Source organism: Aphelocoma coerulescens, chromosome 4, assembly GCF_041296385.1.
Source record: "Aphelocoma coerulescens isolate FSJ_1873_10779 chromosome 4, UR_Acoe_1.0, whole genome shotgun sequence".
Lineage (NCBI taxonomy): Eukaryota > Metazoa > Chordata > Aves > Passeriformes > Corvidae > Aphelocoma > Aphelocoma coerulescens.
In genome coordinates, this window is record NC_091017.1 from 33,508,337 (window position 1) to 33,535,755 (window position 27,419).

Genomic DNA, 27,419 nt, shown 5'->3' on the forward strand with positions numbered 1-27,419 from the left:
AGAACACAGGGAGCTTGCTGCTACTAAGGTGACAGGCAGCAAACCCAAGCAGGGTGCACTGTGGTGTTACGTGGCAAAGATGACATTTCCTCCCTTAGCCACACACAAGTCTGCAGGTCAACAAGCAAAAACAAAGTCCAGTTAAAGAGAAACTTTATTCAGTTTATGAGGAAAAGAAGACAAAGTAGAAGGACAAAGAACAGAGATACTAAAAAGCTGAGTTGCACAACAGCACCTGCAGAAGTAGCAGTTGCTATTTTGTTCAATCTCACTATTATCTCTTGGTATTTGATAGTGGTGAAAGTGTGCTGCCCATATGTACAAGCAGACCAAACTGTGTTGCATCAGGAATGCATGACTTTGAGGAGACAGGTTTACATCTGACACACAAACGTGAAGTAGGGCATTCAGCCATCGCTGCCTATAATGGTGCCACAAAGCAAGTTTCACAGAGTACAGCACACAGCAAGGTAATTCAGCCAGAGTTATGAGAACTGGACTCAACTACAAATGCTGAGAAACACGCCTGAAAAGCTAAAAATAAGTTCACCAGGTTCAAGTCTCCGAGGCTGAGTCTATCTTCAACAGGTAGAAGCAGAAATTACTTGTACAGCTGACAAGTGTGCTAACATTCCCTTTTCTTCTCAAAAGCAGCATATTAATTAGTCATGCTTATTTTTGCTCTGGTAATTCACTCATGCTCGGACAGATGTATTTCCACAACACTTTGTAACATAGAATGTTCTCCTGTGGTTAAATGTTGGTTTATTAATGAATTGGTAACATTTATGCTGCATGTTGTCAGTTTTAATGTGTAGCCATTGTGCTGAGCAGTGCCAGCTCAAGCAGCTTTCTAACCTGTGCTGATACTTCAGGTACACAGTTGAAACTTACTAAAACAGAGCTGCACTATGAAAAAATTCCCAGATATGGTTTGCTACCTGAGCCCCAACAATTCTTGCAGAGACACAGCCTGAGGACAGAGCACAGACAAAAATGGCCAGCCCTGCACTGAATATGCAGAGCAACTATCAGACCACACAGAAATTTTGCATCTGTACAAAGATCTTTCAGACAGCTTCCTTCAGGCTAAAATGGCTTGTTTCAGTTCATGTTAAATACACCTCAAGAAAAGAAAGAAAAAGCTACATTCATTATTGAAGTCAATTAAAAAAACTTCAGAACTGACCACCACTGAAAATTACGCTCTGCTCTGCCTGTACATAATTTGAGTATAGTTACTTACTAAGCACTTCAACAAGTTTCCAACTCAGAGACTTAAAAACACATTTTTGAGTATAAAAATTTCCTACATTAAATATTGTCCATACTGGATGCAAGCTATTATATGATACTCAGTAAGTCACACTAATCCAGGAAAACTAATGCATTGAAATAAAACCAAGAATTTCAGTTGTAAAATCCAATTCAATTATATGAAATATGACAGTATTTCACACCAAATTAGAAAGAATATACTTCAGTACCTTGAAGACTAGAACTATAAATATAAAATTATATAAAAAACTCATGTGAAAAATTACAACTTTTCAAAAATCAAAGAGGGTAGCTGAGATACTTTAAACGTGGAAATGAATTGCATACTGTTGTTATTAACAAAAACATTGCTGCAGATTCCAAAAGCAAATGTTCATCCTAAATACCTGTTCAGGTGCATCTTCAAGACTGATTATCCATCTCTATACATTTATGCTCATACTCAACCTGTTAACTTATGTTAAATGACTGGGTTTTGTGGTTTTGTTTTACATCAGGTTTTAATTACATTTTTAAGTAAAAATTTAAAAGGTTTTATTTTTTGAAAGGTGAGAGGAGGTTAGGTGTTCTATTAACAATTAATGAGTAAGAAAAAGAAATTAATATATAGGCTTAGGAACAACATTCTTCCAGAAGAAGGCCTGCTCCTCTTTCTTACTTGTCAGTAACACTGCTTTCATTGTTTTACTGCTCCTAAGAGTTAACAGAATTCCTCCTTTCCAAAGAATTTGGAAAATACAGTGAACTACGAATGCACACTGCAGCCAATAACCCAATAACTTTTTTTAATCTGAAATGTTAGGTGATATAAGTATAAATAAAGATGAAGATCAATTTCTGGATTCTTACTGCAAATCTGAAGCAATGACCAGCACACAGGTTCAAGGTCCTCACAAGCAGGATAACATAAGACATTATGTAACAACTTTCTAACTGAATGACTGGCTATCACACTTTCTTTAACCAGTATTTTGTCAAGGAACCCAGCAGGCCAGCAGGAAGACCTTCATGTTTCTATAAGATTCCACCCTACTTTTTCAGGACGATGTTTTAACCTAAATGAAATCAGATCTTGTCTGAGATCTTTTCAGATCTTGTCTGAGAACACAACACATGTACAATTGCTTACCTTTCCTTCTTGCCCACTTGGAGAAGGAAAATATCATAAATAATGCCAGGAAGGTCTTATGTAAAAATATTTATAAAGAAACATCTTGGTATTTTGACCGTAGTTATCAGAATGCTATTCCTTAAAATATACCGTAGTATTTGCTCATGTCAAACGCATGCAAATATTTTGAATATTAACAGCTAAAACAGCATCGTTTTTGTGGAGTGCATAAATTCTTCATCGTAAACTCTTTAGGAAATAAAATCTTTGCTTCATTGTAAAACTTTAGTTTATGCTAAATATGCCATTTTATTTCCAAAATCCAAAGTTAATGAGGATTAAGAGCACAAAAAAAATGTAGCTTCTCACCTTTGTCTTCAGGTAGAATGGTGATGACTGGTGAATGGGCAAGTCCGTGAGGCTATTGGAATTTGTGACACTATTACTGTTAGCATGTTCATCTTCTCTACTGCTGTCATCAGACTGATCAAAATCATCACTGTCCTGGTCCATTTCCTCCTCCTCTTCCACCTCCTCCTCTTGATCACCAGCATGTTCATCATCATCTTCTTCTTGGTTACAAGTAGAATCTTCATCCACTGTAATAAGTCTATTATTATTTTCTTCTAACTGTTCCTGCTGAGACTCATGCCTGCCATCAAATCCAGGTTCTTCTCCTCCTATCTCCCCATTCCTCCCAATGTGCTGCTCCTCTTGTTGTCGTCTTTGCTGCTGCTCCTCCTCTTCTACGACTCGATTCATCTGCTCCTCATCTACTTGGCTTGAGGAAGCATTACCTCGAAGAGATCCACCAGTTCGCCGCCTCTTGCTGCCCACAGAGAGCAGTTCCTGATTCATTTCCAAAAGCCAGCTTGCTACTTCTTGGACCTTGGCTAGGCTATCTGAAGATGCAAATGCCTTCACATTCTAAGGAGATAAAGAAAAAGCGGAAAATTACAAAAGTTATATTTTTTTATTAGATAAAGCAGTAAGACCCTATTTCACTGTATTATTCCTAGCAACTAAAAACTTCCAGGAAACAAGAAGAATAATTTCTACTTGACACACAACTAGAAAAACCCAAATAAACTGCAGGCAACTTTCTAGCAAGAGCATTATTTGTTCTGTCAAACAGTCTGATCACGGTCTCTTTAAGCACCAGATTCTGCAAAATTCAGAAGAACTAGTTGCCCTCCTAGAGAATCCACAAGAACCATTAACATCCATGCTAACAGAAGATACAAGTATGCAATACTACTTGCACAAAATTGGACATGGATCATTTCAAACGGCATTTATTTTCCCTCTCATTTGATTACAGACTTTGTATATTATTCACAAAATGCTATTGGTCTTATGCCTTAAGAGAAGCATATTATCAGATACAATTGAAAGCTTCATTTCTTGTTATTCTAATTTCCTTTTAGATTAATAAAGGAGAGAAAACCCATTAAAGAATACAGCTTTATCACTGCCAAGTCTTAAGTTGGCCAGAGAGATGCCCAGTGGTCAAAAGCAGACATCACTAGGCAGCCTGTGTGGCCCAGAAATGGCATATACCTCACCTGGAAAAAAAATCACTGTTAGCAGTAAAGTTCTCCAAAGTCTAAGAAGCTACAATAGTTGTTAAATGAGTCTCTGAGATGTTAAAAAAGGCCAAAATTAGGTGCATATTAATAAAAACTGAAAAATACTAACGTAATTTCCAAATTATTCATGCATTCAACTACCCATGTGCATCCAAACAATATATAAGTACAGACAGCTATAACACAGACTAATTCATTATTAAATTTGGTATCAGATTTCCAGCTATACAGCCTTTGAGGCTGGCACATCCAGACTCTGGTTTCCCTAGATTCCAGCAATGTGTTCAGTAGGTCAAGTCAGACACAACTCAACAAGTAGTCAGATTCACAGGCTATAAAAGCAGTACATGAGAACATGTGCAGAGAGAAATTAGCTTAGAGCCACTGTCCTCGGGGGCCCACAGCCCACACACACCACACACTCAGCAGGCCACACTGTGAGAGAGAGATTCGGAAAGCACAACACCACAAATGCTGGAAGGGAGCACAACTTCTGAGTCTCCTTGGAACAGGAGCAGTAAAGGACATTTCCATGAGCACAGGACAATAATCTCTGAACCTTGACCACCACCACCACCATCACCCCCTCCTTTTTCTTAAGTCTTCTATCTCTTACAGTTTAATTTTTTTTTTTCAAAACACAAAACCTAGGGCCTCGGATGATGGAACAGATAAACCCCAACTTTTTTCCATGACATTTGTAAAAACATTCACCTTATTGGTGACTAGGGAACAAAGTACCAGAAACCATAGCTCTACTGTAATTTTCAGTGTGTTGTACTATAAAAGCCACAGAAACACATTTACAGATGTTTTTCAGCTCCTTCTCTGAGGAGGATTCGTAGCTGAGATTCTGCACTTCTCTGCACCCTTCTTCCTCAGGGAAACACTACATACATCCCAAAGACAGGGTTCTCAAGTTTCCACGTATCTACCCAGGTGAAGATTCCCCCAAATAAAACCTTATAAGATCAACCACTGAAATGTGTGTTCAAAGAAAGTATCCATTCAGTTCCAGTCAGTGAATGAGAAGCTAACACTAAAAGACAGTTAAGCTCCACACATTCAATGGAAGGAAACAGACTCTGTGCTGATGCTTGATTTTTCCATGGATAAAAAGCTTTAGGACACTTGGGTGCACATGACCCAAACCAGAAGCTAATGTCTCTGTTTTTATATTCAAGTGGTATCAAAACCAAATGTGTTTATTTTTCTATGTACAGTAAGGAGCACTTGAGAAAGATGCCATGAAGAGTATGCTTTCAGAGAAATGTTTTCACTTAACAGTTTTCCCCAAAGCTCAGAAACCTTAGCATGTGGGAGTGATGTTTAACAACATTTCATCAAAAGACAAGTTTGGTTGCACATATAATCTGATGTTATTAGAACTTACGTATCAGGCTTGCTACATAGTTTGGGCATTATGAACAAAACAATACTACATCTTATTTTCTCAACTTGAAATTTGAAGCACTAAGTAATGTAAAAATCTGTAGTAAAAAAAAAAAAGCTGAAGATGTTTACATCTTCACAATCTAGCAATTCCAGTTTCCACTACAAATGTTCCTCTAAGTAGCCATGAGTGCAGCTTAGAAGTTTAATTGCATTTTTTCAGTATCAGCAGCATTATATATGCAATTATTGGTTTAGTATGTACTTGATAAAACTGCAAATGCTGCATTTGTTTCAATAATTTAATACATACTTTCAATTTGTATCTGTAAGCAACCAACATAAAAGGTCAGCTTTGAAACATTAATCAAATGTGAGAATCTGCTAAATGTTTGTGACAAAAATATCAGTGTTGTTACTGTTATTATATCCAAATAAAATTCCAGCCAATTAAAAATGTACACTAGTACTATCATATATTTTTAATTATTCCTACATTTTTGAGTGACCATCAGTTCATGAAATTAGCTTTAGTCATTAGTGGTTTCCATTTTACTCTGCATCTGCACGAATAAACTCAAATTGTTTTTTGAAGAAGCTTGTAAAATACATTATCAAAATGTAATTACAAGCAGTGCTACATCAGAAATCATCAGTATGCAGAGAGGTGATGCATTTGCTAAAGAACAGATGGATGTACATTATCTGAGAGATTTGAAACATTGAAGCTGCCTTCTGTAATGTAAGTGCTTTCAGAATTAACTACTGTCAGCTAATACACAAGACACAAAAATTTCCATATATAAGGTAGATAAGGAATAAGAAAGGATTATTATTTTGCTGGACAAAGTGTATTTACAAATCAGCTTCCAGAGAACTGAAATGATGTGTTTTCAGCTGGTACAGTGTCTCCTTCATTTATACAGTCAGAGACCAAAATGACTCAAACCAGCGAAAAATCAGAAGAACCACTGAGGAAAACCACTGTTTTTCCTACCTGCCTCAGATCATAAAGATTTTTTTTCAGACAGACACCAAAACATTGCAGTGCAAGACTTTGCATAAACATGAAAAACTCATTAAACTTGGTCAATGAATCTAAGTTGGCAATTCCCAGGTAAGTTTCTTAATACTTGCATTGCATGGGAAAACAAAATGCAAGAGACCCCCAAGGAAAATGGAAGTCTCCAGACTCATCCAACAGTAAACTCAGAGCTGATGAAGGCATCCCACACTTCTATTGCAGACTGCATGCAGCCCCCACCTCTATTGAATATTAAATGCTGTTTGAGCATAATTCTTCAGCTTCATCCATTATATTTTCACAGAAGGTAGATTATAAAAATAAATATGAACAACAGTTGCTCAAAACAAGAAATGTCAAGCAATACTAGAAGACTACAGGGAAAACTGCTCAGGGTTATCTGCCACAACAGGTTGCATTCTGTACTGAGAGGATGACCACTTCACTTCCTGCTTTACTGCTGAAATATCTCTATCCTGCTAATACAGATACAAAAGTCGTTAAATATTTTTAACCTACAAACCCACTAACTATGGGAAAATGAAATTTCTATCAGTACTGCTTGTTTTTATTACTCCTTTTTTATCACTTGAAACTGCAAAGAATAAAGGAAATGAGGTGGATGTAGAGAGGTAGAGGTTGGGGAGTGGTGGGATTTGTTTTTTAACAAAATACAACAAATTGTGAAAAGGTTTTAAAGAATTAACTTGGAAATTAATGTATCAGACTAACTTGGATACTAACCTAAGTATCATGACAGCATTTCGTGAAAAGACAGAATAGCTACAGACACAACATGGTTTATGCGCAGTGAATGCTGCTAGAACAAATCTTTTGAGATTACAGATTTAGTGGACAAAGACAACTGCACTAACACATAAACTTCTGTAGATATTTGACTAAATCTTAGCACTGTAGTATAGCTGAGCTTTTTATTGCGTTATTTAACTGTGCAATACTGAAGTGACGTAAAAGCAAAAAAGGAACATCCCACCCAAGCTAAGGATCTCCTAAGGTTTCATTTCAACATCCAAATCTACCTTCTGAAAAGAAGTATAAGACCCTTACAAGCACACTGTGCCCAAGACCGACACTGGTGCATTGGTCCTCACGAGCAAGCAGCACAGTGCTGTAGGGGCAGATGTGCACAGCACCCACAGGATACTGGCTCTGGGAAGGGGAAATAACTTATTCCCAGAGCTGCTTGGACATCCCAAGCCTAAAATGACCCTCACAGTTGGAGCACACCTTCTGCTTTAGTTTCATCCAGAAGGTGCTCTGGGACAGCTGTACTTCAATTCATTCTACTGGAGAGCAGGTGTGGACCATCAGGAACCAGACTTTAAAAGGTGCACCTGATCCAAACCCAAACTACCACACGAAGTGCAAATACATCTCACAAGCCAGGCTATCTAAGGCCTGCTAAGCCCGTTTGAAAAACCCCTTGCATACAAAGGGGATTTACATGCAGCATCAAGCAGGCACAAATAAGTAACACAGTTAATACTGAGACTGTGAACCGTGTTTAACCAAAGAAGAATATATATTTGAGTATGGCCATGATAGCTAATATTGTAAAACACTATGAGCAAGACACGTGCATGATGTATTAAAGAAAACAGTTAACTTATTGGTCTGATTACTGGCTACACAGTTTTATATATGGGAAAGATTTTGAACAATAGCAAAGTAACAAACCTGTGTTGGATACATTGCACAGATGAAGAAAATAAAAAACCTTCTGTATTTCATCAGCACATATGTTGATTAGAGCAAGACCAAAACACTAATTTTCAGTAGCTTTTCTTCAAAATAAAAGACATCATTAACAATGTATCTTGTTCTACAAGCACGCATGCTTTTTCTAAGAATGATAATTACTTCTTCCAAACATATACACACCTCAAATCTCTCAGTCAACTCCATTATTCACAGCTCCAAGCTCCAGAACAAAATAGCAGCTAAAATGATTCCCTGCTACCTTACTATTAACCTCCAAGCAAAGTTCTGCCAACACTTAATAGAATAGCATGTGCAATGTTTCTGTTGTATTAGAAATTATCCTGCTCCTTTTTCACTATCTCAATATACTTTAACAATCAATAGTTTATTCAGTGCAAAGTGGCCAATGCAAGAAAAACTAAATGAAAGTGCTCCTGTAATTACTTACTTATGTCAAACATAAATCTGACAGCACACAAAAGAATAGATTTAGTATTCATTAAATTTAAAAAATACCACAATTAACGTTTCCTGCTTAAATTTAATTAAGTCCAGCTGTATTTAATCTTCTTTTGCAGCCAGTTTTAATTATCTCCCTCTCTACTGAAATTCAGGCCCAACTTTCCATACACCTGCTGAAGCTTTTCATCAAGTCCTGGTGTCCTGACCTCTCCTCCTGAATGTTTCTGAACAAAGACACTTCCAGGTTCCCCACCACATATGGTCTACTGTAAGATGTCTCTGCCTCCTGTTCACCTGCTTCTATTTAACCCCACAACCCTATTTCAACAGACTTTACCCCTTCTCTCCCTATTTCACCATCCAACTTAGTTTTTTCCTCCCAGGACTGCCTCTGAAAACCCGCTCCCTCTCTAATCCCAGGCCTCAATTTCCCAATCCCCTTTAGCCTCCAGTGCCACTTTACAGTCTCACACACTTTGCTTCATTCTGATCCGTTCCCCACAGAAAACAAAGGGATTTAAAAGAGAGACAATATCTGATAATACACTTGACAGAGGCATGTCCCTGGCTATCAGAGGACAACCACACAGAAACCATTAAAAACAAAATTTTTCTTTAACTCTGGGCATGAAAGACGTATCACGTAATCCTACCCTCTTCTGGCACAAATACATGAAGTATTTAACATGGGATAAAATATGAAATAGCACACAAAACCCACTAGAGAATAAAAATACAAAAAGCAGTTTAGAAAACAAGTAAATGCTACAAGAATTTACATATATTTAGCAGTATTTAGGCTAAGTGGCTCAGTAAGGAAATATCAGAGGTAGAAGAGAGATCAATAGATCTTTCTTGAGCAAGAGTTTAGAAGAAACAGTCTGAGCTACAAGCAGTCACATTCTTTAGAGTATGATAGAGTGTGTATGATCATACAACCACGTACAAGGTTCAGGCACACACAAACACAGAACCTGGATGTTAGAGCTCATATGGATTCCACAGATTCTCTTTGCAATAGCAAGAGAAGCATTAAATCTTAACACTTTAAACCAAAGGCCTTTTCTTCCCTCTTTGTGCATTCTCAAAACAAGGGCTGCTCTGGCTAAAAGAGGGGATAATCTGAGTTGAAGTTGTAGCAGTTTTTAATGCTCTAGCACAAAGAATCACGCTATAAAATGTACTAATAGAGGCTTGATGTCCAAATTAAAGCAATCAACATATAAGAGGAAGAGAGAAACTAGGAGATTTTTTTTTTCTGCAAACACTTGTTTGTAAGTAACTCATGACATTAATTCTTGTATTTGAAGTGTTTCCAAAACTCCTTGCATTTTCCTTGTTTCAAAAAGAAGAATATCATAGCAAATAATCAATGAATAATGTCTTACAGAAGTTAGGATTTTATCTTAAAATTTGACACATGAGAAAATGAGAATTACTGTGTAATGCTATGGCAAGGATGCGGTGGAGATAAGAGGGAAATGTGAAAGTGACCCATGAAGAAATTGTTGAAAGCTGCCATCACACAGTAATAAGAAAACTGCATTTAAAAAAAACCCAACAAAACAATTTTAAGTCCCTTTCCTCAAAGCCATATCCCAACTGACAAGTTATTAATACACCAGTGTTATTGTAGAAGTGGGGAACTCAAGTCACTCTATCAAAACCACTGTTCATACTTGTTAGCTCCCTGAAAGTCAAGACAAACAATAAAAGCCCAAAAGTTACTCTTTAAATTCTGTTGTTATGTTCTTATCAAGAACATTGAATGGATATAATCTAGAATAAAATCACTTGCATTCCTTGAAAGATATAATGGGAGGCAACAATCCACAGTAGGAGGAGACCTGTATTATGACTAATCTTACTGTGTTCATATAAACAATTATGTTATTTTCAGTATTTGTATTAGTAATGACTGTTATGCAGAAGATGACTGGTTTGTCTTTTTGCTAACAACTCCTTAAAGAAGAAGGATTAAACTACAAAATCTGACAAGTTAACTACCATGTGGAACTAATGAAAGGCTTCTCTCCCCTTTTCATCAGAAAAGGAAAAGCTGAAAAAAAGCCTTGAATTATTTAAAGGGTGCCAAGTTTTCCAGCAACTACTAAAAACAAAACAGGCAAGTCCTCCATATAATCCTGCATGCTGCCACTCAATATCAAGCAGTGACTATTTTTCCATTAAAAGGACCGCTGAGGTATAAAAGCTAAGCACACAATTTTCAATTGTCTTAACCTTTCCACTTTGACAACTGTACCATTATTTGGGTTTTTATACTACAATTTTTATCTCTCCAAATGAAAAATTCTTACCTTGAATACTAATGAATACCTGCTTATTGTTTTGCCCATGAATTAGATTACTACAAGAAGCCTGCATTACTGCTGCTAAAGATATAGCACAAGCATCCTTGTTTGCTCAATTTAGAACAGCAAGTTAATATTTCAGCCTCGCGTAAACTATGCTTTCTGTGCATACTAACAAGGCAGAGTTTCTTGCCAAAAACAAACATTAGATCATACTTATAACAACATAAACAGAGTATCTTTAGCTACATTACTTGAGAAGCAAGTGGGCTGAAGAATTCTCAGTTTAGAAAACCAGGCAGGCAGTTTCTCATACAACTTTCAAATTTGAAGATGCTGTTGTATAGCTACTTAGCAAAGGCCAGAAGTGTACCAACAGAATCATCCTAACTCTTCATGATAGATACACATGTAACAAAGAATTTCTCTACAAAAAAGGATCACAAATTCTCTTACAGTACAAAAGGAGACTAAGTACTCCTTAAAACTTAACAGGTAAACGAAGTTTGTTGTAGTTGTGAGGGCCTTCCAAGCTGGCCCGACATCTCCACAGTACTATGCATTCTGTTCTACCTCCACATGCCTTTCTGCCCCCAGACCAGAGCACCTATATTCCCTGTGAGTCCTTCAAGGTCAGTTTTACAGCATCATCAACACCACTGCATACAAGGACCTTCCCAGCTGCCCACACCAACAACTGCTTATGATAGTTTTATACTGCTCAAGGCCTTTCATCCATAGGAAATGCATCTGAGGAGCAATGAGGATGACTCTGCTAGTCTGGCTTTCTAGTAGAGAACTTCAGTTAAGCTGTGCTGTAGTGTTACTGTGTTGTGGAAAAACTCTTCTGAATTAACACACCTTAAGCCATAGGGTCCAGCACATGGAACCAGAAATCTCAATTATGAAGTCCAGGACTATCATTCAGTAACATTTATTTTATGTGAACAGGCAATGTGATTACTAACTATGCAGAAACAACTCAATTCTTCCCAACTGCCTAGGTGAACATGGATTTTATCCAATAGATAAGAAGCAAGATCCAATCACTAAGTGTTGAAATGAGAAAAATACAAATGGAATTAACTATGAGGATAATTACTCACTGTAATAGTTCACTAGGAAGATAATTCATCTTCCGATTCATCACCGATTTAAGTCTTAAATTAGAAATATACTCCATCTTAGTTTAACACATACATTAAACAACTGCAGAACATGCAGCACAAGTGCAGCTACCAGAGCATGGTGAGCTGCCTGCCTCTCCCTGAGCATATACTCAAATGAGAGCTGTTGTCACCTCCTCTCTGCTGCCACAGTGACACAGAGGAAAAACATATTACCAAACTGCTGATTAAACCCTGCCTGGTTTCAGTGCAGACTTATTTCCCAACTACTAGGCTTAACACAAAGGCTAGTGTTGTACGGCCAGTACAGCCTTAACATAAATTTTTCTTCAGCATCCATAACATTGCTGAATGTGGCCCTAGGGCTGGGATGCATTTCCAGTGAGAAAACCTTAGCAGTAGAGTATGCTGAACCACTTTACATATCCATTCACACAGACTGTTACCTCGCCTGGTGCTGCCTTGCAAAGCTGCATCGTAAGAGTGATACATGAATAACTTCCAAGCAGAGCTGCTCATTATTAATGCAAACTATTGGGAAGGCAAAAGCAAAACAGCATTTGGCAGCAAGACCACTGCCATTAAGACATTTGCCTGCAAACCTCAAAGTGATTTCTGAAGTACCCAACTGACTTCTCTGTCTCGGTTTCTTTCCTGTCCACTAATCATAAAAGTAATTTTGGGCGCATTTCCTGAAATTATAGGTTTTGCTAATAGTGAGTTGCAATTCTAACAGATGGCTGGCGTCCACTTCTGGCAAAATGGTAGTATGATTCCTTGCACTAAAACTACAATTCAAATGCTGCTGAAATGCAGCACAAACAAGCAGACACACAGAAGAGCAGAGACATCAAAAAACCAAAAAAAGTAATTTAGAACACAGGGCACAAAAGATGGGCCAAAAAAGGTCATCTTTAACTGAAGTGGGCTAACAGACCTTGAGAACAAATAGCAGCTAAATTTAGTTGAATTTAAAATTAATTTAGTTACATGGGAACAGGAGGAAGGGCAGGAAATTACCAAGTACCAAATTGTCCCCTACCTCAGAGCTGTTTGAGAAAAGAGTTCTCTAATGTGGAACAACACACAGATGGGAACATATATACCCTTCAGACTGAAAAGCATTCCAGTGGTTAAAAAAGAAGATGATAGCAGGATTAAAGCTGAGAAAAGTGAGAATCAAGAACTGTGACTATTATTAAAGAACGTTTTTCTTTGAGTGATTAAAACCAGTTGAAGTAAATATTCCTTCTTCAAGCAGCTCTTATACCACCTCTAATAAGCAAGAATAATCAACTCCCTTTACGCCCAAGAAGCTTCAATGCACAGAACAGCATTTTCAAGCCTCTTACAGTAATGACTAACGAAATAAAGGAGAAGCAATGCAGATTATGCCATGAGAAGTCCAATCTCACTATTCTGTTCAGTTACAGGCTTCTGCATCAGACTAACCTCCTAAAAATTATTATAAGGTTATGGTAAAAATTAAGAATATTCTACCAAGACTAAATAGCCATCCCTCAATTTGAACTCTACAATTTTTTATATTATTCTAAGCATACAAGATGATGAGAAACAAGAGAGGAAGAATTAGACCCCCAAGTCTTTCCAAGTTATCAACAACAAATTTTACCTCAAGATCCACAATGGACAATGCTTATTCCAGGCTACTGCCCAAAATTTTTATTATAATTTCCTGTTTTCAATTGCCCATTCTTTAAAAAAAGTCTGAAGAACAAGGCCAACAATATCCTGGGTGCAGTAGGAAGCGCATTGCCAGCAGGGGAAGGGAGGTGGTCCTGCCCCTCTACTCAGCCCTGGTGAGGCCACCTGCAGTGTTGTGTCCAGTTCTGAGCTCCTCAGGACAAGAGACATGGAGCTCCTGGAATGAATCCAGTGGAGGGGAACAAAGATGGTGAAGGGACTGGAGCATCTCTGAGGAAAGGCTGAGGGAGCTGGGCCTGTTCAGCCTTGAGATGAGATGATTGAGATGTCTGTCAGTATCTGAAGGGAGGGTGTCAGAGGATGGAACCAGGCTCTGCTCAGTGGTGCTGAGCAATATGACACGAGCCAATGGGCAGAACCTGATGCACAGGAAGTTCCCCTGACCATGAGGAAGAACTTCTTTACTGTGCAGGTGACCATGCACTGGAATGGATGGTCCAGAGAGGTTGTGGAGTCTCCCTCACTGGAGATATTCAAGAACCCTCTGGACACAATCCTGTGCCATGTGCTCTAGGATGACCCTGCTTGAGCAGGGAGGTTGGACCAGATGACCCATTGTGGTCCCTTCCAACCTGACCCATTCTCTGATTCAGCTATCATGTAGTCCTATACGCTAAGAAAAAAAAAAAAAGTAGTTCTATCAGTATTGTTAAAGCAGATTGGAGTAAAAGGCTGTAATACAATATAGACAAAACCATTTCTTATTTGTGTTTTATTCACCAGTTATAAATCAAATCTCTGACATAAGAAAAGGTAGCTGCTGTCAGATTGGGGTAGAAAACATGCCTCATGCAAGCAACACAAGATACAAACACTGGTGTATTTTACCATTTTGGTGGGGAAAACTACAGCTCAGCCTTATTCCTGTGAAGTTGCTCTAAAAGAACAAGGAGCAATATATATATTTATGAAGAAAGTCCATCTGTCCGCAGTCCCAATTCATATCTTATAAAATGCTCAGCCATGAACGTTAAATCAGATTTTTGCAGACTCTGCTGATCAATACTGTCTCCATCCTGAATGCCATACTTTCAAAGATTAACTCCAAATTATGTACTTTCTTCCAGAAGGTCAATGAATGTGTTAAATGCCTTTGCTTCAATATCTGATATGGAAGAGCCTTTGATCTGCACTTCTTTACTTTTAATAAAAGCAAGAAATACAAAGAAAAACATAAAGGCAGCATTTACCAGACTTGCTGAAATACACTGGTTTGTCTGCACTTTCAGCACCTTCATCAGTAGAAAGACGTAAGTAAAACAAGGTCACATACTACCAGAACACAGCAGAACACATTCCTTTTTCTGGCGTCTAATTTAAAAGAAAAAGTTCCAAACCAATTACAATCTCCACATGGTATTAGAAAAACAGTAAATGCCTTCTCATTAACCTCACATCTCCAGAACACTGCCTAGCACGCATTGGTTCCTAAGTGTTATGTTCTCTGTGTCACAGAGAATCTTTATGGCACTAGATTTAAAATCTGACCTTGCAGAACAACAAGGCACTTGCTGACAAACAGCATGAGTGAGTGCCAGATTTGAAGGAAGATGATATCCCAGCCTGTCTAAAAGAATCTGGCCCTGGCCCAAACAGACTCTTAGCAGGCTCCACTGGAGAAATGGAAATGGTTGCAATTATTGTTATTGATTTAATGCCCTTAAAATGGCTCTCTGAGAATCTTATTTCAGTAACTGATTAAGCAGTATGATTCAGCAGCAGGGCATCTGCTAACAACCTACAGAAACATAGATTTCTTTGCTCAAGCTATTTCTGGGACCAGGAAAGTAAGTTTTTGTATTTGCATGTCCAGAGGTAGATAAGAATGTAAGGTGGCCTACAATATTTATGTCAGGCAGGCATTCAAACTTTCTTTCCAATTCTACAAAGCCATCAACTCTATATCCCCTGTTTCTGCTCTGCAACACTTTCCTAGCAGGAAAGATGATGTGACTACAAGAAGTAAAGAGAGCCATGTTCAGTGCAGAAAAGCACTGACCACATATACAGTTAACAAATAATTTCCCTGAACTACCGAATAAAAGAGATACTAATGCACACAAATATAAACAAAATTAGAAACTGGGATCACAATTTGAATGGATGAAAAACAGATTATAGAGATTCTTTTCAGTGACTAATGCCATTTAAGATGCTGTTACTGTTATCCTGTCACAGCATATTTCCAGTGGAGCTTCACCAAAATCAATTGAGTCCCCCATACCTATTCCAGAAAAATAATTCTCAAATCAATTTTATCTCACCAGTTTCCTCTAACATGTATGTGTTGCTGGCACTGGGTTAAGAAGGACAGATAAGAATTGTTTTAAGGACAGCAGATCTTACACCTTTCATCAGAGATGGGTAATGACTAGGGACCAATTAACATCTCACACCACAGCAAAATAAAGACCTACTAATAAACTTGAAGCTGTACTCTTCAGTAAAAGCAAGGCATGCTCTACTGCTAGCATTATGGATATAAACTTGACTACTGTCAGGAGTCTCACCAACCCACCAGTCTGCCACAGTTGGCATCATTTCTCATGCTTATGTGGAAAGAGGCATGCAGGACTAGGAGAGTTTCTTCCCAACAATGGCAGATGCTAAGAGGAACAGCCCCCCATGTCACTACCTTGATCCACTTTTACTGTAGGCTAATCTACGTTCCTGATTTTTCAAGACCCCGGTAGGTGAAGAGCAGTCTCTTATCTTTCCAAGACAGTGCTAAGCAGAGCCAGCTGTACTGATCAAACACAGACTGCACCACTCCCCATTCAAACCTGGTGTCTGCCCTTGCTGCAACATCAGGTGTATCATGTTTCACAAAGGTCAGTTGCCATGACACACAGCATATTTTGGAAGCAAGTAGATGAGGTTGCTCAGGTCCTAGTGAAGTACTGATATTCAGAAGGAGAAATTTGCTAGATTGCTGGTAACAGGTGGAAATCCAAAGCAGCTGAGATGGTACAATCTGTGAGACAGAATGGTTTGTCTCCTAAGTGCCACAAGAACCCACAACACAATAGGCAAGAGAAAAGTCAAACCTTGTTGAAACGAAAGAAGAGAGCTCTGGATGCACTGAACACACAAAGCACATTGTTGGGTTGGCTGTTTATTTTCTAACCTAGAAAAGCTGTTAAAAAACAGAATTCATAAAACAACTGATTTAATGCAAATTTTGAGGCCATTATCAAGCTAAGTCAGAATGTTGTTTTATCACTACTAATGTTAGAGTGATGTGTGGAACAGTCCAGCTGCAAACAGTTGCATTTCACTCCAACTGTTTCTACTGATAGAATGCAAGATTGGATGACTTTCTGAATAATACATTGGTTGTTGATAGCAACAGCACCGTCGAAAACAGGGCATTTATATTTGTTCTTACTGGAAAACCTGGCTGATTAGGTTATGTCCTATGACATAGCTTGAAGCCTGCAAAATGGACCTTACAGTAACTTTCTCACTGCAGCAGCCCAAAAAGGCTTTTAGCAACTGAAAGGCTCTCACTAAATAGCTCAATGTTTCAAAAGGTCCAATCTCCACTGAATAAAACAGAATATAGTACAGGCAATGTGAAGTTCAAGTCATCTCTCACAGCCTTCATGTCTGTGTCTATTTAATTTTTCTTATAATCTACACATGGGCCTCCATGTTCTCCGATGCATGGATGATTAACAAATGGTACCATTCTGTCTGAAGTTTGAAGTCACTTTTTAGTCACCAAGATGTAAGAGTCAGCTATTTGCTCAACTGAAGCAATGATTAGGTATGAAGTATAAAACAGTACAGAAAATACAGCTGAACTTTTTAAGGTATTTACATTTCCATTCCAATCATTTTGATACCTGGAAAATATATAGCACACCAATTTTCTTTCTTTCTTTCTTTCCTCAGTAAGAATCCTAGAAAGAAACTAGGCTCTAAGAAATCCTTTTATTTCCTGGTGACTTTTATCAAACCCAAGCAAGAACGTATTTTCTACTTGTAATAGTGCAGGGTTTATCTACTGAAATCCATTCCGACAGAGCTCATAGCCATTCTCAAAGGTATTGCAGTTAACATGGAGTAACAGCACCAATGGGATCTACAGATCTGCAGTGAGTAGATCAAGTATGTATTTCCAAGATATCTCATCTTCATGGGTGGGCACTGACCTGAAACCCCCAAGCTCTTTTAGGCACTTCTGGTACATTTTTTCAATATGTTAAACAACTACTTTGACACTGAAGGTACCAACTGATACAGGAACATGGCTGTTCTCAGCAGCAGCTCCTGCACTCAAGTGTTCACTTCTCTGTTAAAGAACTGACCATTTAAAAAACACTGATCGGTGTAAATTTATTGTGGTTCTTCTTGGAATTTCTGGCCCAAAGCCACTTCTCACAGACTACCAATTAGTCTTGCATTCCTTGATTTTTGAGTCTCAGGAGTGCGGGGAGAGAGTGAAGAAAGCCTGCTGCACATCTGGCTTGGAGTTGAAACTGACACAGAGAGCAACATCTGCCACTCAGCTCTAAGGCTCACCAGAAAAAAAACTATCTGAAATCAACAGATATGGACCTGTTTTAAAGGACTTGTTACAAGTGGACAGGAGGTGGAAACCTAAAAGTCTGATCCCAAGTCTATCCAGTCCCGGGGTGATAAAGTTACAAAACATTGAAACATTCCAGACACTTTTTCTGATGAGTTCTAACATCTGGAAAATGTCACAGTAGCAGGACAGCAGGCTGGGCATTACCAGGTCTTTCTGTCACTGGTGAAGGAACAGACACTGGATGATGAGTGCTCCATCATCTATACCCCAGCATGGATCTATACCAAGCAACTCAGATGCAGGCACCATCCATCAGTGACAAATGGTTAACTTTGTAGAGATCACATTTCCAACCTCAAAAAAGCATGAGATTTCTATGAGCTTGCACAGAAATTCTCTTAGTCATGCAACAGAGACAAGTGGAAGAAATCTTTGGCAGATTTTCTAGCAGGACTTTCTTAAAATATAAAACATCAACTTCAGAAGTGTGACAGCAGTTTTTTAGCAGACACTTTTGAAAAACCATTTAGTTGGTCTTTTTCCTTTGTAGTTGTGTGCATACAGTTCCAGTGGAAACTGAAATATTAGTTGAACTTTTTATACCTAGAGATATACAAGAACTAAAACAAGCATCATAGGGAAACCCTAGATCATTGAATTAGATAAAATTGCAACAAAGTAGTAATATATTTAAGTTTAAAATAGGTAAGGACTAGCAGCTAATAGAAAACAAGTGCTCAGCAAGCACCCCAGCATGCTTATTCTGCACAAGATTTATTTTGCTTTCAAAGCACGCTTCCTGACACATTAAAATAAGCTATTTAAAGGGACTTCTGGAAAGAATAGGAGTGCAGACATACATGCATACATTCTTCCTGAGGCATAAACTCAGCCTCCCACACCCAACCTGCTTATCCCTGCATCCAACCAGATCTCCTGGCATATCTGCGCACATAAGCATCACTAATCCGCCTCAGTCAGAATGAGCCAGGTTAGCTTACAAGTTTAAAGGCTCAGCTAAGCAGATTCGTTTTGCCTGAAATAGATTAGGAAGCACTCACACAAGCAGTTCCACACACAAATTAGAGGTGAACAATCTCCCTCAGGGGCACAGGGCAGGCAGCATGCAGCCACAACATGCAGGTGGCAGAGCTGAACCTGAACTCAATGCCCACTATGGCCCAGTCACATTCACCTGGGAAAGTAGTAAGAGCTCACTTCAGATTCGTGCTCTGTTCTGTTCCACAGTTTCCCCATGCTGATAAGACCCACCAAAAGTCAGCCAAGGATCTCAACCATTGTCTTAGGAAGTAGGTGGCATCTACAGCCTACAAAGTTTTATATGTAACACACATCTCAGAAATGCTAAGTACCATAGAGGCGGTATGTAGAAATGAACTGCTTCCCTTATTTAATCAGAGAACAAGCTGTAAATGCAATTAAAATGTAAAATATTTTCCAAGTGACAAATTTTTTTTTGTTGTTATTTTCTTTGTGATAAACATATGAGGAAAAGAGTACTGGTCAATTGGAATTGCCAGAAAGATCCTATCTCACTATTCTAATTCATGGGCTTCCTGCTTCTTTAGCACTTATAAAAGTGAATATCCTGAGAAAGCTTGTGAGGATAATTTCAAGGGAGAAGAAAAAAGAAAGTTCATGCCTATATGCAGATGGCAAATTTACCACAGAATTTACTACTTGGACAGAGTGCTTTGCTCCCAACTTTACTCTCAATTCAAAAAGGGGTTTTTTTTAAACTTCCTTAAGTTGTTCCAATAATCTCACAAATTTAACAAAATGTAAGACAAGTCTGCAAATACACTGAAAGCATAAGCAAAGGTATCAACAATCCTATCATCAGTGGGTTCAAGGAGATGTGCTGTGCAAGGGCATATGTATCCCACAACTGGAACTATAAAAAAGGGTCTTTCTAAAGGTAAATGTTTTAGTGGTTTTTCTACCACTATGTTGCATTCACATGTGCCTGCTTCTGTGCTGCTACCACTTCTTGTTACTCATGCCTCCAAGAAGGTCTGAGAGAAAAATTTTTGCTCTAGCATTTTTTTATCTACAAGAAGAAAGCAAAGCAATCAGGGAGAGCCTTGGATGCAGACATGTAGACAGGACTCCTACACTGTTCAGGTTGATGACAGAACTTAGAGCATGCCCCAGGGAATGGAACATCATCAAGAACATTCCTACCTTTTTGGTTTGTTTGGGTTTTTTGGTGTTTGTCTTTTCATTTGTTTTCTTGGAGTTGTTTTGGTTTTTGTTCTTTTTTAGCAGATCATAGATGCATGGAAGAGATTAGAAGGTAGAAGAATTAGGAATTTTTATCTACAAAATGCAGTAATATTGCTCAGGAATACATGCTGCTCTTACCAAATCCTCATCAATAAGCAGCAAAAGATCACAGCTGGAACAGCTGAACAGCTGAATGTAGAAACAGCTACAGACTTCTAATACTCGCAGAAGTGGTAATAAAGTAGAAGAAATAAAATGCCAACTGAATCTTTTCTGTTCTGGTAGCAGCAGTGCCATACACTGTTTCAAGAGTGACCTGGAATCATCCAGCCATTAACACAAAACCCTCAAAAATCAACACTTGCAGACAATGTGTTCATTTTATAAAATACTTATTAAAGTTTAGAAGATGCAATGACAGGCAAAAATACCTGGAGAGAAGTTTCTTTGTTTTGAAAAGCATCTGTAGCTGGATTTGAGCATTCAATTATTTGCTTCTGTAGCGACCACACACTCAGTGACTGTATGCTTCAGTAGCAATGAACAACAGCAGGGATAGTAAAAGATGGTAACAAAGCTGCCTGTAAAAGTTCCACCTTAACTCTTAAAAGAAAATCCAAAGAAAGAAGGACATATCTTTCCAAGTGCTAGCATATCCTTAGAAAGGCTGTAGGAAATTGTTCTATTCGTGCTTGTTGACTTATTACCTCAATCCTCTTCACTATACTTTCCCCATGACTGAAATGCTCCGTGCTGCTCCCGCCTCAGGGCATTTCTGAAAGTTTACTGAAGTCTTTTGGATCCGCAGAAGTAAAACAACCCCAGATTTTGTTTTTTAATATGCACATTATCACATCCAAATTAGTTACCAGTAGTCTTCATACCCAGTACATAAACATGAAATCCAAAAGCAGGTGCTTTTATTTGTCCTTCACAGAGAAAGTCCGTTCTCCAAGTACAGATTTGACAAATATCAACCAGGATCTCTCACTATCAATACATGCATTCCTTTCCAGAAGGAATGAGCCAAGTGGCTCTCATACAGTGGAGTCCATCATTTATACTGTCTAAAGAACAGAATTTGCTCAACAGAATTCACAAATCTCAGACCAAGGAGAGAAGATATACATTTAGCTGCTTGCAATGGGATTGATACGCTGCTTATGAGTTCACTCACTACTGTTTAAGAAAATTAGAAGCACCAACAAAGGAAAGCGGGACTAGATAAGATCACTGAAAAATTGTGTTTTGAAAAGAAATTGCAAGGTGAAGTTAGAAGCTGTGTATCACAACAGAGAACATTCCAAGTACATGTGGCAGTGTAAAACTAGAAGTGAACTAAGATAAGGGGATAGCAAGGGGAAAAAACGTGAAGTGCAGAATAAATTACACAGTGTAAGGTCTTAGAGGAATTATAGATAATTCATTACTAGATACAGAGTAAACAGGATCAGATCTGTTCAGCGCCTGTAGGCAAGAAAGTGTATTATTGATTTACTGTATTATGCAAGGCTTGGAGAAAGACAACGACTCAGGAGTGAGTGTTCCAGCATATCAATTTTTATATTTAGTAACAGCTGAAACAAGCAGAAATGGACACTTCATAACATTAGTACTAGGCTGTTTATTTTATGCTTCAAGATAAATTGGCTTTGTGCACCAAGAAGAGGAAAACTGTCAGAAAGGCCAAGAACTCAATTCCTTAATTTAATAATATTTAAAGCTTCTCTAACAATGGAGATGAGTCCAACCAGCATTGTCCTTGCAGCATACTATCAATATTGTTAGGACAAGAATTACATAAAGGAAACTAACAAGCAAGATGTTAAACCAGTCAGCCAGTGAAATTCACTAACCAGACTAACTAATGTCTAAAGTAGCTGAAGCGCTTATAAGGAAGTATTTTCAAAGATTGTTCATCCCTCTAAACTCTTTTTAATTGACATACCCAACACAGGCTGGTGTAAATCCGTATATGATCCTGAAATGTACAGGTTGCTAAAACCCAACTCAAGTTTCACATCATGTGAAAGTTGCAGAAGTCTATTTACCTTTGCATAGGACTCTTTGCACAGTCATTTAGAGCTGATACGACAGATCAACAATGGGATCCAAGGAGAGTTATTGATGAAATAAACGAGCAAAAGCAAATTCAAAATAGAAGATTACAAACAACAGGCACTCTCATTGTGACTAGTAGAGACAAAAAACATTACCTTGGGACAGCAATCAATTTTATATAACTAAAACACAGAAAATACCAAAATAATGTCTTTTTTTTATCCTAATGAGAAAATGCAAAGACTGTACTACAATCCTTGCACAAAAATTAAATAAAATGTTCTATTTGTGACAGTTTTTGCCTGATACCAGAAGCTGTTTGTCAGTCATCAATACAATTGCTAATATAAACCAAATAAAGAGACAAATGTCTTCCCATATTAACAGTACTTGCCTATATTTATAGTCATAGAAAGTTTTAAATGTGGAAAATAACGGACTCATGGTTGCAGGAATATCAATCCTCCTGTTGTGATAGACAGCCTGTTAAGATACATTTAAAAAGCAGTCTGAATTTATACAGCAATGTACCTGCCTTCCTCAACATCAAGGCTATCTTAACTGGCCTCTGAGAACTTGCTTTTTAAAACCAGAAGTGTAGTTGCATTCAAATGGCATGAGTAAATGCACAAAATCTGAGGGTTTGTGAATAGAAGTGGCTAAATAAAGTGCAAAAATAGCAGTGAGTCCTTACTGTTCCCTCCTCAAAAAACTATGCCAACTACAAGTGCAAGTGAAGTTTGACACCATCTGTCACCTAATTACACCTTATATAATATATGTCATCAGGACATTTGCCATAGCCATCCCTCTGCAAGTGATGGCACAAGATTTCAGTTGTCAGCTACCTACATTTTCCTGCTCATGGAACCAGTCACAATCATGTGTAAAGCTACATGTACCAACACAAAACCTTTTCAGACTATGGCTAAAATAAATTCTTAACAGACAGCCAAGGAATTGCCATCACTTCCTTATTTCTCAGCTCTTCCCACAAGCAGATACTGCTACTGTGCATTATTTTCTGTAATTCCTACACTTAGAATTTTAATTCTGAGAATCAAGCGTCAGCTACACACGCTGGAATAGCATCCGTTTCACTGAGTAAGTGGAAATCTAGCACACATGAGAAATTTTGAAAGTGGGATTTTCTACATGAGCAGACAAGAGAGGACAATTAAGAGTTTGTTCCTCAAGTTACAAGAATCTGATGGATTCTTGACTGCGTTTTAACATTTCTGCAACTCACTATTTCATAAACAGCCACTCTGTGCACTAGCTGTGATTCAACAACTAAGGTCCAAGATTTGTCTTCCTGTGCTTACAGCAATCAAACCTCCTGCCATAAAATGAGCTAATACCTCTAATATATTGATACACATTTTACATCTTTGCTCTCTCAGAACAGGGTTCACGGCTGGTTTTCCTTTGGTGGTAGTGAGGAAATTGTTTGGGGATTTTTTTAGATGCCATGGGATCATAAAGGACCTGAAATATTCCATAACCCAAGTGATTTTTGCTACCTTTGTGGGGTCATTGAGTCAATGTAACAGCTCAGAACAAATAACTACAGTTTCCAACAAAAATCACTATACTTCTTTGCCTACATTTTTTCACAGATGGAAGGATGCTATTTTACTTTATTTACAAAATTAAAGGTCCACAAGAAACTTGAAAGTGGACTACTACTGGGAGGAAAAAATAATTAATGTAACCATACCAGCAATACAGAATAGTGATAAGATTAATGTTATGTGTTGCATAAAAAAGGCTTGAGGAAGGCTTTGACACTGAAACACATAAAAATTCATTATGTTCTTCATAAAGAAGGATGCCTCTTCTGTAAGTTTGTCCCCAGTGGAAGGTACAGTCACCAAATGGCCAGACATTTCTCAGTTTGGAAAAGATTAGTTCTGCATTTCTAGTAAGAATCAACCTGGAAGGTAGTTTATTTTTTTCTCCTCAGGCTAACAAATATCCTTATGTGCAGCTTTATTATTTTCTCTTGGAATTCAATGCATTTAGAAACTCCACAAAGATAGAGTACAGCAAATACGTTAACTACTCCTTCTTCTGAAGGAAAAAGTGCTAAATGTGCAAAATGTTAACCAAGATATACAAAGTACTTAAAAATCAACCTGTGCACAGGTTTCAGTGCACCCATTTGATCCTAAGAAATTTTTACTGAGAAATTTAAAAGGCAGTGTGTATGTACACATAAGCAAGATAAAAAAATCTTGGTTACAACAATGAAACAAAGAACTTCTCTGACCAATAAAACTTGCAGAACTTAATCAGTTTGTAACTGCCAGTTGTTGCTGCTTTCTTGAGCTCCCAAACAAAAATTGACACCGAATCAACTGCAAGTAAATATATAGACACATACAGATATTTAAAATAAATAAATAAATAAAATTGAGCATGCATAAGCAGCAGGTAGAATCTATCCATATAATTCACTTGATAGAGGCTAAGTGGTTTGCCAGTTCATGTTTTGTTTCAAATTCAGCTGGCTCATCACACTAACTGTGATGCTCTGCACTAACTTAGCAATGCCCATGATTTGCACACTTTAACATCTTGAATTGCCCATGATATGCAAGGGATCTTTCCAAGTAGAAAAAATAATTAGTGACCAATCTTCCAACAGTAAACTACCACTCAAAATTAGGGGTTGTTATACCTTTAAGATAAATAAATTACAGAATTCCTTTCCCAGCTCCTGCACTTATGCTTCAGTCCATGTTGTCTAGCTGTTTCCTTTCTTCTTCAATTTATGCCACTTAACCAAAACCTGCTCAAGAAAAATATTTTGTTGCCACTACAGATACTGTGAGAAATAGCTGTAGCTGTGGGTGGAAAGCAGATGGAAAATGCTTTGGTATACTTTAGTTATGACATGTTCAGGAAGTCTCTTCTACACTCCATCCTGAATTGTGAGTATGGGCATAAGCATTTAGAGGAAGGAAAGGTGTAATCTGCATCCTCTGGGGAGACTGGGGGCAGGGAGAGGCACAAACTGACTATTACTGACAACTATGCATCTGGGAAGCAGCACAGTAGGAAATGGAAAGCAAACAATGGAAGTGACCAGGCAAGCAGATGGAGCCAAAAAGCTTGGGGGAAAAAAAATAATCAAGTGACAGCTGCATTAGTTGGCACACAGTTCCCAACCGTTGGCAAAGACACTGCACACATACTTGTGAAGATGTGGCACAAAAGAAACTGAAGCAGTAAGGTTCAAGAGGCTACAGAGACCATTTTGTTAAATGTGTTAAAAAGGTAGGGAACAGTTCTGATTTTTATCCCAAGTCCAGATGAGAGAATTTCTGCAACTCACTATCTTCCTTGTGCCTTATTTCTCCAGTTACATGACATGGGGATCACGTTTTTAAGGTACCTGGAATACCCCTACAAATGTTTTGCCGTCTTGCAGTCACTTGAGACTTTTCTCTGTGCTTTTCTCACAAAGAAAATACTATGTGGAGAAAATGTGACCTAGTGAGAAAACTGCTGAATACACTCTGAGGAGATTTTGTTTCCATGCTCAGATTTGCCAGGGGCCTGAAGAAAAACCTTCATCCTTTTCACTTTCAGAGTCTGTTTCCCCCTTTATAAAGTGATGTTTAGTACATACTTCCCTGAAAAAGAGCTTTGAAAAAGTGAAAGGTAAATAAAGAACCAAAAATGTCATTACTTAGTGAACCCAACTTCTTCCTGCATTACAAGTCTCACACTCCAATTTCTGCCCTCAGGGTCCATCAACATGCCCACAGAATGTAAACAAGGCGTATTTATACATGTTTTCTAGATTGCTCGATGCAATAGTATGTATGTACATTTCATAGTGAACTGCTTTATCTTAGCAACAAACAGGTGAAAGAGTGATTCTGTCAGAGGCCTGCCCAGCAAAGTCAGCTATGCTGAACTTAACTGTGATAACAAGTTCCTGTGAAATCCAGACTTGTATCTGTAGCAATGTAGCGTAGCTGTGCTTTGAACTCTGACAACTCTGACTCTTTAAATTTAGGTTTTTTGAGCATTACATCTCTTCCTTCTTCTTTTCACTTTTTGTACTCATTGACAGTTGAGTGTACTGGTTATATGTTTGTTTTTCCTCTAGCATTTCCCATCCCAGGAGGGCCTGATGACCAGGATGACACCTACCCACAAACCACAAACAAAGGAAAAAAAATCAAAACATCATAAGGTCTGTATGTCAGGCTCAGTTAGATGAGAAATGAAAAAAGACACATGTGCATTATCAGAGCAAAATCTGATGAGGGAGATTTAAACCAGCATTTCTTTCTCCTCACTACAGTATTCTAAGACATCAGGACAGAACAACAGAAGCAATGATGATTCTAGGATATCAGGTCCTAGAGAAAGCCATATTGTAGTCCTGCTTTTTCCATATAGTTGTTAAATTTTTGGGAGAGACATGGAAATAATGCAGGGACCAGACCCTGGTGCTCAGGCATCTCTTCCCCTAACTCAGGGGAAAGTATATTAAGCCTGCAAAATCACATTCCTTCTGCCTTTCTCTCCTTATCCTTAATCACACAGTGGCCTACACACAACAGAGATGGAAGATGCCCTGACCCGAACAATTTCTCATCGCTCTTCTAGAAAAGGGAGAGATGAGCACTTACACCCTTGCAGGTACAAGTAGGAACTGAACCCAGCCCTGAGTGCTCAAGCCATTCCCTTTCCCACAAAGGGTCGGCACTCTCACTACCACCATTAGGGAAAAAACAAATCAATCCTGTTCATTTAGGCTCCCATCATCAGCTCTGTATTCTGGACTGTGAGCCAGCATACCACAGCCTCGG

The 27,419-nt window shown here is 38.2% G+C and overlaps 1 protein-coding gene across 18 annotated transcripts in view; it reads right to left on the minus strand.

Annotated features, from left to right (window-relative positions):
- FBXW7 (F-box and WD repeat domain containing 7) overlaps positions 1-27,419 on the minus strand; it is a 179,150-nt gene that overhangs the window by 98,343 nt on the left and 53,388 nt on the right. For 6 of the 18 annotated variants that reach the window (XM_069013482.1, XM_069013488.1, XM_069013487.1 and 3 more), the window contains one exon: positions 2,759-3,316. In XM_069013482.1, coding sequence (XP_068869583.1) covers positions 2,759-3,247 — 489 coding nt within the window. In that variant the 5' untranslated portion in view covers positions 3,248-3,316. The other 12 variants (XM_069013479.1, XM_069013496.1, XM_069013498.1 and 9 more) reach the window with 8 other exon arrangements.